This window comes from Scatophagus argus, chromosome 5 (assembly GCF_020382885.2).
Source record: "Scatophagus argus isolate fScaArg1 chromosome 5, fScaArg1.pri, whole genome shotgun sequence".
Taxonomy (NCBI): domain Eukaryota; kingdom Metazoa; phylum Chordata; class Actinopteri; family Scatophagidae; genus Scatophagus; species Scatophagus argus.
The window spans coordinates 24,890,823-24,906,611 of NC_058497.1; the positions used below are offsets into that span (position 1 = coordinate 24,890,823).

At 48.9% G+C, this 15,789-nt stretch overlaps 1 protein-coding gene across 2 annotated transcripts in view; it reads left to right on the forward strand.

Annotated features, from left to right (window-relative positions):
- Positions 1-15,751, forward strand: part of actn4 (actinin, alpha 4) — a 44,061-nt gene extending 28,310 nt beyond the window's left edge. Inside the window, exons 3-22 of one of the 2 annotated variants that reach the window (XM_046389988.1) lie at positions 370-489; positions 2,085-2,171; positions 2,743-2,830; positions 3,681-3,759; positions 3,939-4,020; positions 4,908-4,993; positions 7,630-7,722; positions 7,878-8,003; positions 8,158-8,262; positions 8,586-8,733; positions 8,907-9,057; positions 9,141-9,249; positions 9,333-9,473; positions 9,663-9,845; positions 10,527-10,661; positions 10,940-11,119; positions 11,278-11,424; positions 13,132-13,212; positions 14,876-15,034; positions 15,256-15,751. In XM_046389988.1, coding sequence (XP_046245944.1) covers positions 370-489; positions 2,085-2,171; positions 2,743-2,830; positions 3,681-3,759; positions 3,939-4,020; positions 4,908-4,993; positions 7,630-7,722; positions 7,878-8,003; positions 8,158-8,262; positions 8,586-8,733; positions 8,907-9,057; positions 9,141-9,249; positions 9,333-9,473; positions 9,663-9,845; positions 10,527-10,661; positions 10,940-11,119; positions 11,278-11,424; positions 13,132-13,212; positions 14,876-15,034; positions 15,256-15,414 — 2,459 coding nt within the window. In that variant the 3' untranslated portion in view covers positions 15,415-15,751. Of the gene's footprint in view, positions 1-369; positions 490-2,084; positions 2,172-2,742; positions 2,831-3,680; positions 3,760-3,938; positions 4,021-4,907; positions 4,994-6,428; positions 6,515-7,629; positions 7,723-7,877; positions 8,004-8,157; positions 8,263-8,585; positions 8,734-8,906; positions 9,058-9,140; positions 9,250-9,332; positions 9,474-9,662; positions 9,846-10,526; positions 10,662-10,939; positions 11,120-11,277; positions 11,425-13,131; positions 13,213-14,875; positions 15,035-15,255 lie in introns of both variants that reach the window. The other variant, XM_046389987.1, reaches the window with a different exon arrangement.
- The last annotated feature ends 38 nt before the right edge of the window (positions 15,752-15,789 follow it).

Sequence of the window (15,789 nt, forward strand, 5' to 3'; positions counted from 1 at the left end):
TCGAAGATGCACAACATCATCTGTCCATTTCAGGGCGTGTTCGCTCACAGGAACGCCCTGCGTTTATCTGCCGCTGCTGTATGACGCCTTCCAATCGAGGTCTCTCGTGTTTAATTGCAGGTCGGAGCAGAGAAAACACTCTTCCTGTTGTTGTAGTAGATACTCGTTTGAACTGCTGTCATCCCACAGTGAAATTTAGGCTCCCCTGTGGCTTCCTTTTTCCACATTGACTTCAGTTTTTTTCCTGCAGCGAGCGCCGCTGGCGTCCCTGCTGTGACATTAACCGTCCTGTCATTCTGCTGAGCCTCTGGATACACACAGAGGAGCTAACCTGTGTGTGTGTGTGTGTGTGTGTGTGTGTGTGTGCAGGCGAGCGGTTACCCAAGCCTGAGCGAGGCAAGATGAGGGTCCACAAGATCAACAATGTGAACAAAGCCCTGGACTTCATCGCCAGCAAGGGAGTCAAACTGGTCTCTATTGGAGCGGAAGGTGAGCGCTGACACATCCGTCACATACACACACAGTACATCAAAGCCGTCCATCTTCATCGTGTGCTAACATCTAATGTGTGGAGTTAAAAGCCTTCCTCGTGAACTGAACCTCGTGAAATTAGTTGTGCAAACCCGACCGGAACCTGTTCAGTGTTGATGTAAAAGGAGTATGTGGACTCTTACTTCATGCATGGCGAGTCCCATAAATCCTACAGTGAACAACCTGAGTAGATTTGGTTTTTCTTTGTTTTTCTCCCGAAGGAGGCACAGCATACCGAGACTAAAGTAACTTCTCATTAAATACAGTAAAACTTTCTTCATAGCACCTTAACCACACGGCGCCGCATCATCTGCTTCGCTTTGGGAGTTTTGCTTGTCTGCTGTCACATAATCCACTCGAAGTGGTTTAGTTGATGCTCTTCTCCAACGGGCTGCTCCATCCGGCTGATGGAGGACAGAGGTCCTCCTGTGTGTGTGTGTGTGTGTGTGTGTGTGTGTGTGTGTTGTCTGGGTCAGATGCAGGACGCTGACCTTTCTCCTACTCTGTCCTGACAAACAAACGTGACATTCCTGCAGCATGACACCACTGATACTGAAGACCATTGACCACAAAATGCTGAAGTCCTCCACACGCTGTGCATGTTGTGAACGCACACACACACACACACGCGCACACACAGCCCTTGTGTAGAAGCGGCCCACTGAAGGTCATCCACTGGAAACAGACAGAGAGAGAAATGCCGACCATAGAAGACGAGAGAGGAAAGCATTGAGGGCTGGCGGTGACGAGAAGCCAGAGGAGGTCGTCCTACACTTTTTCCCTGTCAGAGATGTTTAAGCTGACACTCTCTGGTTCCCAGGCCTCAGGCTGATCTCCAGGGACCTCCTGCAGCATGAGGCCTGCTGACACTGTGGCTAATTTACAAAAGAGTGAGAGAGTTTGGAGATATATACCACAGTGAATTCAACAGGGAAGGTGAAGCAGGTGACAGTGTGAGGAGCCTGTGTTTGAGCTATGAGTGCGTACCTGCACACCAACACATCATCACACGGGCCTTAATGTACTGTTCTGTGTGTGTGTGCTCACTGACCTGCCGAACATGTGTGGCCTCTGCTGGGAAAACTGAGATAATGACGTCAAAGTTTCGATGCACCAGCTTGTGCTGAATGAACTTGTTGAGGTCCTCAGTTGAAGTTCTGCTGCTTACAGTCCGAAAAGTAAATGTGCTCTTCAGATCTTCTGTCAGTCCCCATAACAAACCTAATGTGTGGACTGCAAAGTCATTTGAGCTGTTAGACATGCGTCTCTTGCAGGACGGATGAAGCGATTGTCTCGTATTTAGCGGCTGGTTGTGTTGTAGACCTGCCAAGATCCGACTGATTTTATGAAAGAAATCTTTGTTATAGTGTCGCACTTCCAGAGAAGAAGTGGAGATTTGGCTGCTGTGGGACATTAAGAGCACTCATGTGTGGGTGTGTTGGCTTTATTAGTGGAAAGAGCAGATGTAAGAATGTAAAAAAATAAGAGAGAATCGAGATGCGACAACAGAAATGTGGGGATTGACTTTTTCCTTTTGTTTTGTTGTTGTGCAGAAATCGTGGACGGAAACGCCAAGATGACCCTGGGAATGATCTGGACCATCATCCTCCGCTTCGCCATCCAGGACATCTCTGTAGAAGGTACCACTTCCTGCGGTTTGATTTGCAGGATGGCGGTCTGTGGTGTTAGCAGCGATCAGTTGCTTTTTCAATTGACTGATTAAGCGTTAGGTCTGTAAAATGTTTAGAAAAAGCCGCGTAGTCCCAGGTGACCACTGAATTGTTTTCAGCCCAACCCCATCTGTTCAGAGTCTGATCGTGTGAGCGCTGAACCCGAAGCCTGATGGCTGATCACTTCTGCCTGGTGAACTGGAGTGTCGTTCCTCCTCTGTGGCGGCTAATTAAAACAGTCTGTGCTGAATTAACTGGTGGTTGTGGGTCACAGTAATGAGTCACATATTTTTGTTGTTCTTTTTTTTTTTTACTCTCCATATTAGTGACTTTTCAGCTCAGGCGGTAAACAAAAACATCTTTTGCAACATGTTCTGAAGCTGTTCATGTTTACGGGACGGCTGATGGAATAAAACCATTCAAGTGCTCCATTCAGCATCTCACGAGTCTAATGCAGACCTCCTCCTTCTCCTCCTCTTCCTCCTCTTCCTCCTCTTCCTCCCCCTCCTCCTCCTTTCTGCTTCCTTTCTTCTCCTATCAGAGACCTCAGCGAAGGAAGGTCTCCTCTTGTGGTGTCAGAGGAAGACGGCGCCCTACAAGAACGTCAACGTGCAGAACTTCCACATCAGGTGACCAACACACGCTTAACACTTTAAGGCGGTTAAAGTTTTTCAGGGGTCACTGGTGTGACAGTGTCAGCTTTAAAGACATTTAACGTTGATAAAATATGAAGATTGCCTTTATAATCTATTTCCAATCACATCCCTGGTCATGTAGTGCAACTGTTTAAAAAATATACCTTCAATAAATCGCAAAAAATCAAAATCAAATGTTTTTTGAAGTCATAATGCGGAAGCCAGATGCTTCAAAATGTTTCATCTGGACTTTTGAGGCCAAAAAGTTGTCAGAAAATTGCAGATGTTCAAAGCTGAAAATTCTCAGCTCAGAAAGCAGCTTTCAGGTTCTCAGGGGACAGTAGAACCCTGCAGTGGAACCCTGATCAAAGGTGTTCGGCTTCAGGCCGCAGTGAACTTTGATCAGAGCTGGACAACACAACTGGACGACAGTTAAAGGAAAAAAATCCAACTGCTTTCTCAGCTGTCGTCGAGCAGCACGACATCCACTGCTGCATGAGTGAACACGTCTGGGAGTTTGTCTGGATGTAAGCTGACACGGTTTTAAAGCTGCATGGCAGCTCCGTGCCGTCCAGAGCATCAGATACTGCAGAGAGGAGCTGCTGTGATTGTGTAGGAAGGACGCCCCCTGCTGGAGAAACTCTGGAACTCTCACTGAACCCACTTCCATACACTGTGGATTCCAAACCACCTGAAAAATTAAAAAAAGATAGAAAATCGTTTCCTTTTTCACTTTCATTCAGAGTCACAATGAAACGTTTTCTGACCATGTGAACCCCAGCTGCCCTCAGATCAGCGCAGTTTGCTGATGACAAACTTACACTGTGTGTTCTCTGTGGAACAGCTGGAAGGACGGTCTCGCCTTCAACGCTCTGATCCACAGACACAGACCCGATCTCATCGACTACGACAGCCTCAGAAAGGTGAGCGTTCACTCACACTGCTACTACATCTCATGTTCTGGTCCCACCTGGTCCAGATCCCAGTGTCATGAAGCAAACTAGCAGCTTCAAACGATCAACAAAACACTGAAATTGCTAATAACAAAACAGATAAACCTTCCTAATTAGCCAGTCTTCTGACGCTGTGATTGGTTGATTAGGATGACCCAGTGACCAATCTGAACAACGCCTTTGAGGTGGCGGAGAAGCACCTGGACATCCCCAAGATGTTGGACGCAGAAGGTAGGCTGTCCTGTCTCTGTCCTGTGACCCATCGTGTCACATGCACACGTGGCTGATGTGAGTTGTTTATATTCCCGTTTTTCATTCATTAAATGCTCACACTTGTGATTCAGCACTCGAGTTGTTTTTGTACATCGTCTGTGTCCCAACGTGACGTTCTCAGCCTGAGACCCTGCTGAGCTCAAAGTCAAACGTGAGTCCTCCTTTCAGCGAACATGTAAACGTGTTCTGATGTCCGTAAAGGCCAATGAAAGCAGAGCGCCGACTGGCCGCACTTCGACCCGGAGTGCAGCCGCAGTGAAATCAGACTGACTTTGCTTTGACTTTTACAGTCAGTGTTGATGTGTGTGAGCAGGTGAGAGGCGCTCGAGGAAGCCTTCATCCCGCCCTTCATGCCGCTGCTCCTCCTCCTCAGTGTCCTCTAAGGCTTTGGCTTGTGAAGGAGTACATGAATAAAATACATTTACAACACATGAAAGCGTAACACAGAAACACATACATTCACGCTGCTCAAGCCAGCCTGAACACACAATTTTTCTGTTTAGTTCTGTTATTCAGATACCCCCCCCCAAAAAATCTATTTATTATATGCTACACACACAGAAAATTGAGCTTAGTTTCAGCCTTTCCTGTCGGTTTTCTGTAGCTGCGATCAGGTAGGAACCTGCTGACATGTTTTTATTAAACTGCTGTTTGGGTCTGGATCCTGTATGTGCTGTGGTGTTGATTCTGTGTTCGTCCTCTCGTCTTCCATCTGTGTGAAGTTTTGATCGTCCTGTCTGGCTGTTGACGCCAACAGCAGCTTGTTAAATGTGTGAGTGTGTGTCCTGTGTCTCGCCTGTACGTGTGTGTCTCCATAACCACGTCTCCCCCCCCTCGCATTGTAGACATCGTGAACACTGCTCGTCCAGATGAGAAAGCCATAATGACTTATGTGTCCAGTTTCTACCATGCCTTCTCTGGAGCTCAGAAGGTACCCTGTGACCTTTAACCCCCTCCTGTTACTAACCAGGTGCTGCTTCCTGTCCAGCATGGCCTCACCCTGTCGACAGCCCTGCTCAGCACTGGGCCTCAGCAAGGACGCTGGACACAAACACACACACACACACACACACGTGAACACACAGATGCTGGTGGCGTCGATGTCGGCGTGCTGGTGAAAGCAGTGAATGAATGAATAAATTCATTCATCAGATTAGAGCTGACTGAGTGACTGATGATCCAGTCAGACGTCATGACGGAGGTTTTTTAGTTGGTGCTTGAACAGGTGGATTTATTCAGCAATGATGGGCAGATCAACTGATGATGAAGAAGAAAAGTCTCAGCATGTGAAGGTTCAGCTTTTAGCCATAACTCAGTTCTGTCATCTTCTCCTGTAATTCTTTTGTCTGCTCCTCCTGTTGTCTTCTACCCTCCCATCTCTTGTTTCTTTCCTTCATCTCCTCCCCCTCCTCCCTCCTCCCTCCTCCCTCCTCCTCCTCCTCCCCCTCCTCCCTCTTCCTCGTCCTCCTCCTGCTCCCCCTCCTCCCTCCTCCCTCCTCCTCCTCCCTCCTTCTCCTCCTCCTCCCTCCTCCCCCTCCTCCTCCCTCCTTCCCCTCCTCCCCCTCCTCTCTCCCTGCAGGCCTCTGACAGGAAGCCAGTTGATGCGTCTCTTGTTTTGTTTCTCTTCCTCTAATTAATTTTCTGGCCTTTTCAGAACTTGTTTGTGTGCCTCTGCAGCCTCAGGAGACAGGAGTGTGTGTCGCTGTGTGTGTATTATCTGTTGTTGATCTTGCGTGCGAGACGAGTGTTCAGACCTGGACCCCGAGCGTGTGTAATCTTGTTCCATGTGCAGCTTTGTTTACGGCAGACTTCAGAGTGTCAGAAACAATCTCACTGCTTTTGCCAGCACTACGTCACACTTCACCCGTTCACGTTTTCGTGAGAGTACGTCCTCATCGGACGCGCTTCACTTCTGCGTGACACCGAAACCGACCAAGTCGTCATCATTAACTTTAAAATTGTGATTCTTGAATTAAAGTTAAGCTGCTAAATGTGTTCGCCCCGACGCAGACTCAGCGAGCTTTGATTTCGCGGCTCGTGTGTGTGTTTGTGTCCAAACCTTAAACTTGTGGCTCCGGTGTCCCTCAGCTCTCTCCAAGAGGACGCTCCTCCCCTCGTCCCACCTGCTGCCTTCAGTGTGGGTGGTTGGGTGGGTGGGTGAGTGGGTGGTGGTGGTAACAGGAGGAACTTGTAGCTGTGGAGCTAAAGAGGGAGGACCCAGCTCCACCTTGTTCTCACATCCTGCAGGGAACCATGTGGCTTTGGGTTGCTTTGGCTTCACTCTGCCTCTCTCTCTCTCTCTCTCTCTCTCCCCCCCTCTCTCTCTCTCCCTCTCTCTCTCTCTCTCTCTGCTGGGTGATGCGTAGACATCGTGGGCACGCTGAGGCCGGATGAGAAGGCCATAATGACCTATGTATCCTGCTTCTATCACGCCTTCTCTGGGGCACAGAAGGTGAGCTGCTCACGCTCCAGACTCACTTTAACACCTCAGGCAGCAGGGTTTCCATCAGTCAGGAGTTCACAAAGATCACAGAAATATAATGCAATGCTTCTGCAGCATTTGGAGGGTTTTTTTATTTTTCCTCATCAGCGAAAACGCCAGAGGAAATTATTTTGTAATCCTGCAGCAGATTACAGTCTAACACACATATGTAGAACCATGATGGGAACTCTGGAAAAGAAAACAACAAATGCTTTCTGATGCTTCTGTTTTCAATGCTTTAGGACGCTGACTGTGTTTCCCCGGCACAGATTTACCGTCTGGACTTTAATTCTCAGGCTCACGTCGGTCCTGTGATCGAATCGCTCATTAGATCAATGGACTGACGTGGTTTTGGGAAACCAGACGTGTTTGTGTTTATTCTTGAAGGGAAACACCAGTCAGTGTCTCCTCAGTTTCTCTTCAGCTATTAACACTCCTTCACTCTAAATGTTTGTTTTATCAAATGACTTTATATGTGTGGAAAGTGTTAGCTTAGGTTTAAATGTAAATATTTCGTGCCTTACCAAAAGAGCCAGTTCTGCTAAATAAAAAGCGTAAGTTCTGTCAGCGTGAATCATCTTAGTGTGTGTACTGTGTTTGTTATTCCAGTGGTACAGTAGTGTCATGTCCTAGCAGACCTACTGATGTGGACTACAGCCCTACATGAACCTGTAACTAGACGTCTGACTGACTCCCGAGTTGTGACGGGAGGCGCATGGAGCTTTAAAAACACGCAGGCTGATTTTGGCACATTGAACTAACCATCAGCAGCTGGAGCATGTTTTTATTCGACAGAAACATTTGACTTTTGTCATTTTGCACTTTTTTTAATGATGTGTGCCTGACGTAGTGTTTAGACGTCCTCCTATTCACTGCCTGTGTGTGGAGTGTGTTGGCACAGATTTAAAGAGCAGAAGTTATTCTTTAGTGACAGCAGAATCGGGTGGAGGTACTAATGAGCAGGCACTTTGTTCTAGCGACTTCAGTGTACAGCATCTTGTGAATGTTCTCACGAAGCTTTGAGCACAGTGAGTGGACTTTATCCAATCACTGCGAGCGCCACTCATCACTCTCTTCCCTGATAGGCTGAGACAGCCGCCAATCGTATCTGCAAAGTGCTGGCTGTCAACCAGGAGAACGAGCAGATGATGGAGGACTACGAGAAGCTGGCCAGCGATGTGAGTTCCTTCAGCATGTTTGCGTCTCCTCGGTTTAGATTCTCGACGTCCCACATACTCATTTATGAGACCTCATCATCATCTTATTGTTGAGAAAGTGTCAGATCTGTGGCTAGCTGTCACCTGATCGTCCTCGTCTTCCTCTCCGCCTCCAGCTGCTGGAGTGGATCCGTCGCACCATCCCCTGGCTGGAGAACAGAACCCAGGAGAAGACCGTGAATGACATGCAGGCCAAGCAGGAGGACTTCAGAGACTACCGCTGTGTCCACAAGCCACCCAAGGTTTAGATTCACCTCTGCTAAACGCTCCCTAAAAACATGCATGTCATTGAGAATTTTGCACTCCCCAAACCAGACTCTATTTAGTGCTTTCATGATTTTGATAGATTTTTGTTTCCTTGCGAACTCTGCGAGCTGACTTCTCTTCTCGTTGCAGGTCCAAGAGAAATGTCAGCTGGAGATCAGCTTCAACACCCTGCAGACTAAACTGAGACTCAGCAACAGACCCGCCTTCATGCCGTCGGAGGGACGCATGGTGTCTGTAAGTACTCCAAAGGATGTGCCGATACGCCGACAGGACGAGTCACAGCTACAAACATTCAAAGATCTTTTCCTGTTTTTCTCTTTGACGCCTCTTGGTTCATTTTTACTGTTGAAGTCATACGGTGAACAAAAGTGTCAGCTTTAAGTTCCCTTCGTTCACAGCTTCGCACTCGCATTTCATTCATTCTCTTTACACTTTTGACTGATAGACGGTGGGTGGACGGGGGGTCTAATTCAGCTCGGTGTGAACTACTCCGGCTGAGAGGCAGGTTCTCCTCTGCAGTGAAGGTCATGTCAGTAATTGCTGCTGTTTGGTCTCAGGATATCAACGGAGCGTGGCACACTCTGGAAGGAGCAGAAAAAGGCTACGAGGAGTGGATCCTCAGTGAGATCAGGCGTCTGGAGAGACTGGAACACTTGGCAGAGAAGTTCCACCAGAAGGCCGCCATCCACGAAGGCTGGACTGATGGTATGCAAGAGTTTTTCGTACTGAAAAACATATCAAAATCGCTTTTCATAAGTTTACCGCTGCTTTTCTGAAGTGTATCCCTGCTGTGAGTCATCCCAGTGAGTCAGTGTGAGACTGCCAGGTGAAATCTGCTGAAAGGTTTAGTGAACAAAGGGACTTTTTTGTGTTTGCAGGCAAGGAGGCCATGCTGACCAAGAAGGACTACGAGACCTCCACCCTGTCGGAAGTCAAGGCCCTGCTGCGCAAACACGAGGCCTTCGAGAGCGACCTGGCAGCCCATCAGGACCGAGTGGAGCAGATCGCCGCCATCGCGCAGGAACTCAAGTAAGGCAGAGAAGCTGGTGATGGGGAGCCCTGTTGTCACTGAAGCACAGTGTCAGCTTTAAACTCTCCTCTGTGTTTTCCAGTGAGTTGGACTACTACGACTCTGCCAGCGTCAACGCTCGCTGTCAGAAGATCTGCGATCAGTGGGACGTCCTGGGAGCGCTCACCCAGAGCCGCAAAGAGTCCCTGGAGGTAGGACTCGGTCTGTGGCTTCATCGTCGCATGTCGGTCACGTCGTTAATGTGAACTGTGATGAACTGTTTTCTGCCCAACAGAGGACGGAGAAGCAGCTGGAGTCGATAGATGAGCTTTACCTGGAGTACGCCAAGAGAGCAGCACCCTTCAACAACTGGATGGAGGGAGCGATGGAGGACCTGCAGGACATGTTCATCGTCCACAACATCGAGGAGATCCAGGTGACTGGACAGTGTGGGACAGATTGGTGACAGGAACAAATGTTGCTGAGGGTCCAGAAATCTGCTGATGTTTGAAGTGTACTGAGAGCTCACATGAATATTAGGTCCTGCAAATGAGACATAACAAAGAGTTGTGAAATGTGTCTGCCATCAGATTGTCTGATTTCTGTCTGGTTTCTCCTCCCTCAGGGTCTGATCACAGCCCACGAGCAGTTCAAGTCCACTCTGTCCGAGGCCAACAAGGAGCGGGAGGCCATCCAGGCCATCCAGGCTGAGGTGCAGAAGATCGCCCAGAGCAACGGCATCAAGCTGAGCGGAGCAAACCCTTACACCACCATCACCCCCGAGAGCATCGACAGCAAGTGGGAAAAGGTCAGTGCAGTCGGCGCCTTCTGATGATCAGAAGGGATGTGTTCTACCTTATTGTCTCCTTAAAGAGGCAACTCTGGCCATCAAAGTCACGTCCACTGAAAGCGCTTTTTAGCCACTCACAGGCTGAGAGTGAAACTTGTGTCTCTGGTAAAACAAAGAGGATTTTCCTCAGGGCCAAGTCTCACTCTGAAATCCCCTCAGAGGTGAGTTGTTGCAGGAAGACGATGACGGAAACATGATGGAGTCAGAGTTGGACAGAAGAGTTTGGAGGTTACCGAGAGGAACTGCCAGCAAGAGTTTATTTCCAAGGTTATGTGTCCTGTGAGATTTCAGAGCCAGATTTGTGTTTCTGACTTGATGTGGGTCTTCTGGTTTTATTTTTTCCGTCACGTCTGTGGTGAATTGTCCATACTGGAACAATAAGCAGGAAACTTTATCCACTGTGTGTTCAGAGATGATGTGAGCACTTTAGTGGCTCACGACTGGACTGATTTTTGTGAAGCAGAATTTGTAACTGCAGGGAGGAAAAGCTGCTGACGTCCACCGACAGCTGAGGGTTTTGCGTCGTGTCCGGAGGCCGAATGATTTCATGACTTTGTCCAGCTGGTGCTTTGTGTGTGTGTGCAGCTACAGGTGCTTTGTGTGTGTTTCTAACGCCTGTGTGTGTGTGTGTATTTGCAGGCGATGGAGCTGGTGCCGCTGCGAGACAACGCCCTGCAGGATGAGCTTAACAAGCAGAACTCCAACGACACACTGAGAGCCAAGTTCGCCACTCAGGCCAACACGGTCGGCGCCTACATACAGGCCAAGATGGAGGTAATGGATCAGCCCGCGCACGCAGTCCAAGTCCTCGCTGTTGTGTTAAAGCGGCTCATCTCTGCACAGCTGTGTGTAGTTTGTCGCAGTTTTCAGGCCAACATTGTGAAGCTGTGAGCTCATGAAGCAAAGAGCTGATAGGCTTTAGGAGCTTTGGTCACAGGAATGTTAGACAGCTGAACTCTGTGCACGTTTCTAAATTTATTTGTTCATATTCTTTATTTACTCGCTATGTTTATTCGTGATCACAAGTAAATGCTGTGTGTCTGCGTTGGCAGGAAATTGGCAGGATATCCATTGAGATGAACGGCACTCTGGAGGACCAGCTGACCAACCTGAAGGAGTACCAGAAGAGCATCATCTCATACACGCCTGAGATCAACACGCTGGAGGGATACCACCAGCTCATCCAGGAGGCCCTCATCTTCGACAACCAGTACACCTCCTACACGATGGAGGTAACACACACACACACACACCTCGAAAGTCTACATGAGTAAATCAGTCCTGCTCTGTGGTGTTTCTGAGTATTCCTTCTGGAACACATTTACTCCCTCACACACACACCTCCTTTTCTCCTCTTCCATTCCCCGCCTCCCCCCTTCCCTCCCTGCAGCACCTCCGCGTGGGCTGGGAGCAGCTGCTGACCACCATCGCCAGAACCATCAACGAGGTGGAGAACCAGATCCTGACACGTGACGCCAAAGGCATCAGCCAGGAGCAGCTCTATGAGTACCGCGCCTCCTTCAACCACTTCGACAAGGTCAGGGGCCCGAGCTCTGGGGTCACGCCGCATTTCTTCCACTGGTTTTGTACTTTTTAATAGTCGCTGAGTCACAGTGTTTACGTCCCTGTCTGGAGTGTCAGTACTTGGGCTGGATGCTCAGGAGAATTTTGGGTTTGTTTGTTGATTGTGCCTGAGGAGCCTCGTGCTGCGAGTGGGTCAGAAGTCCACTCGCCCAAAGTCAACTTTTACTCGATACAAACCGTTTAATTTATTAGCTGTTATCGAATAACTGAAGTTAATTGTTGTGTTTACTCTTATCGGCCTTGCTGTCAAACTGAGGACAGACTGTGCAGCAGTTGGAGTTTTGCTCACATCCTGTGATGCAGTGATTTCCAGCCAGAAGTACTCGCGTCCCGGGGAGCACGTGGACAGTAGGGCTGCAGCTAAGGATTATTTTTATTTATCAGCAAATCATGATGGAGAAGAAAGTGAAAAATTATGTCAGTTCTTCAGTAAGGGCAGCAGAAGGAAAACACGTCCTTTAGCTCTCGTGTTATTCGTAGTTTCTCCTGTACTTCAGTTCAGTCAGAGCTGACTGTAAGAGTTTGAGATGTCCGATTTCACGTTAATGTGTGACCCACCTGAATGTTAAGGCCTCACAAGCAGGTGAGTGAGGAGCCAAACGTGTGAGCATCGACCCTGATGTTCAGTTCAGTTCGAGGATGATGACTCACGGATGGTTTTGACGTGAATCTGCTGTAGGTTGTGCTTTGCCTTGTGCACCTTTTTTTTCCCCACTTTCCTCTGGTCATGCAGACTCACACTGTGATGGGAACATTAAGCTCACCTTCATGTCGGTGGCAGTCAGACAGTTTGCAGTGTAGCCCGACGATTCGCCGTTCGTCTGCACCAACCGTCTGTGTGCTGTGGCCGAAACCTGATCTTCTGTTGCTCTTGAACCTCATAAGGATGAGACCACCATCACTCACCGCCCCACACCTGTGTGTGTGTGTGTGTGTGTGTGTGTGTCTGGTCATCACATCAGTGTGTCTGGACACGCAACACATCTTGTGTTCTTTTACAACAACCAACATCTGATTATCTCAGAATCCCCACACGGTCCTACAACTCTAACAGTCAGCGTGTTGCCTTCGCTGTCCAGGGTTCAGATGGATCCTTGAAGTCCTTAAAGCTTTGTGAGTTTGAGGCCAAAATGTGCCTCCCCTGCCCAGCACAGAAAGGTTCACAGATTGTAGCTTCTTTCATTTGAATTGCCTGTCAGCTCGTGTAAAGCCTGAAAGCCTTCATCATTCTGAAAGTTCTCAGTGCAGTAATGAACCCTGATCCGTGTCTCAGAGTGAGCTGTGCTGGGCCAGGAAAGTCCTTGAGAAGTCCTTGAAGTTGATGTTTGAGACAGTGTGGAGTGGACGTTAAAAGGCTGACTGCAGCCCGATAACATTAACCTGCTGCGTGACCTTTCAGTAACTCCTCATTTTTCCTAAATAACACGAGGTGTGTTGCCTGTGACAGGTTGTGTGAAGGTCCGTCATGGCCGCCTGCTCAGTCGTGTGTGTCGACATTGTCTAAACATCCATGAATGTGTTTGTCTGTCTGTCTGTGCCTCCATCCTCATCTCCTTGCATGCTGTGGATCACATGGTCACCATCCACCATCATCCCCGTGTTGCGATTGGTTCATCCTCATGACGTGGCGCTCTGTCGTTGGGTGTCTGGCCGATCTCAGGACCACACCGGCGCCCTGATGGCCGAGGAGTTCAAGGCCTGTTTGATCAGTCTGGGCTACGATGTGGAGAACGACAAGCAGGTAGGAGCTCCGGGACAGGACGGAGGCAAAGACGGCGTGTTTGTCAGGCGTCTGAGCAGGAGAGCAGAGCTGAGATCACCGCCAGACACGTTCAGCTCAGCCAACACTTGAAGCGATTGATTATTGATGGATTTATACATTATTTAAGTGATTGCTAATCTCTTTGTCAGCTTAATAACTTGGAGATTGATGTAGTGGAGTAAAAAGTACATTTGCCTCTCATGTTTACTACAAATCTGTTCTAAATGTCTGCTGTCCTTCATTATACTAATCAGTATCAGAATATCAATCCATCAATAGTTTTTACAAACTCTTCTCCTAATTTTGAGTCATTTTAATTATGACTTCATGAAGAAGATTGTGCTGTTCACTTGTCTTCATGTAAGCTGTATTTGGCTGCATGTTCACACCTCAGTCCCATCACGTTTTAAAATTATGTCTCTGAAGTCACTTGAACACATCGTTGGAAAGGGAAGGAGATAATGACGTGACACACTGATGTCATAATCCCAAGACAAAACAGATGGATTACAGATGAAATTGTATAATTAAATTTCTGAGATTTTAGATTGTGTTGTGTTCGGAAGCCGTGTGTCATAAAAACTGTTCAGAGATCAGTCTGCGCTCCTGCTCCGAGGCTCCTGATTGGCTCCGCGCTCGCTCAGGCTTCAGTGCATCAGCATGGACGGCAGTGAGATGTTGTGTCTCTGTTTGTCCACCGGGGGTCTCTGTTGCTTTGTGTTGCTTCGGCTCAATGGACACGCACACACACACACACACACACACACACACACACACACACACACACACACACACACACACACACACACCCTGGCCCTCGTCTGTCTGCCACGTTTTACTTTGCTCCGAGACTTTCGCTGTTAACTGTTTGTGCTTTTTTATCTTTGTTTTCACCTCCCTGAACATCACTCACTTTCTCTGTCTGTATTTCTGTCCATCGCTCCCTCCATCTGCTTCTTTCTTCTCCACCTCTGTCTCTTCATCCTCATCTCACTCCTCCTCCTCCTCCTCCCGGCCTTTGCTGTGCTGTGGCGACCCACAGAAGCGATCAGGACAGATGGTCTCAGATGATTTCCGGGCTCTGCTCATTTCTACAGGAAACAGCCTGGTACTGCTGCTGCTGCTGCTGGCATGATGCTGAGTCAGGGAGTCCGCGGGTCCGACGGGATCCCGCCTCACTTCACTCACCCACATTCGAAGCCTTAAATGACTTGCAGAAGGCAGACTTCTGACGGCGTGTTTTATCAGGGTGATATTGGCAAACCCCTGTCAGTGAGCTCTGGGTGTATTTTCTGGTCTTGAGTGTGACCTGCGGACTCCCTGATCCTCCCCTGCTCGTCTCATTTTGTCACATCTACTGAAGGAAAATCTCACCTCCCGTGAACCATCCAAACTGTGTTCAGCTGTTTGTCCGCTGTGTGTTTCCCATTGACGTTAACCAGTGGTCATGTTATGTGTGAGTGTGTGTGTGTTTGCATGCGTCAGAGTGTGATGTTTAAAACATCAGGACTGCTGTTTACGTCGAGCTGGTCCTGATGTTTTACACGCTTTAAGCACCGTGTGTCACGTTCTGTCTGCGTCTCTGTGTCTGGATGCAAAGTGCTGCCTCTCCCGGGTTAACCCGTTGTTTGCTGGTTGCCAGGGCGACACCGAGTTTGCTCGCATCATGGGCATAGTGGACCCCAACGGCAGCGGCGCCGTCACCTTCCAGGCCTTCATTGACTTCATGTCCAGGGAAACGACCGACACTGACACAGCAGACCAGGTCATCGCCTCCTTCAAGATCCTGGCCGCTGATAAGGTGAAAGGAAGTGTGTGTGTGTGTGTGTGTGAGAGAGAGAGAGAGAGATAACTGACATATATAAAGATGGCCGACATGTCTCCGCAGACTGTGAAGTCTGTGGATAGAGATGAATGATAGTCCCACAATGTCGTCCAAGCAGCAGCTCCTTAATCTTAGACGTAAACTGTTCTAGTTTTGTTAACCAGCCCGGGCGTAACCTCCTCTCTGTCCTCCATCAGAACTTCATCACGGCCGATGAGCTGAGGAGGGAGCTCCCCCCCGACCAGGCGGAGTACTGCATCGCCCGCATGGCGCCCTACACGGGACCCGACGCCATCCCCGGAGCCCTCGACTACATGTCCTTCTCCACCGCCCTGTACGGCGAGAGCGACCTGTAGAGGAGGCGAGAGGAAGAGGACAACTAGACGGACCAGGGAGGAAGAGGGGGAGGGAGGGAGTGGAGTGTTTGGAGGAATTTGAGTGGTGGTTGTGAGGTGCCCCTGCTTGTGCTGGTTTAGAAATCATCAGAAGTTTCTTTTTAAGGCTGAGCTTGTCGATTTGAACTGTAGTTTTCCAGCTCTGTGGTGTCAGATCAGAGAGTTACGAGGTCAGTTTGTCCTGAAGGTTTATACGAACGGGCATATCCAGGGGCAGCTGTGGGACAGTCGCTCTGTGGTGGGGGTCCTGAGCTTCACCCTCTCTGCCTTTGTGGGGTCAAACAGGGGAGGGACGGGGGGAGGGGGGTAGGACACAAGCTAATCTGATACTTATGC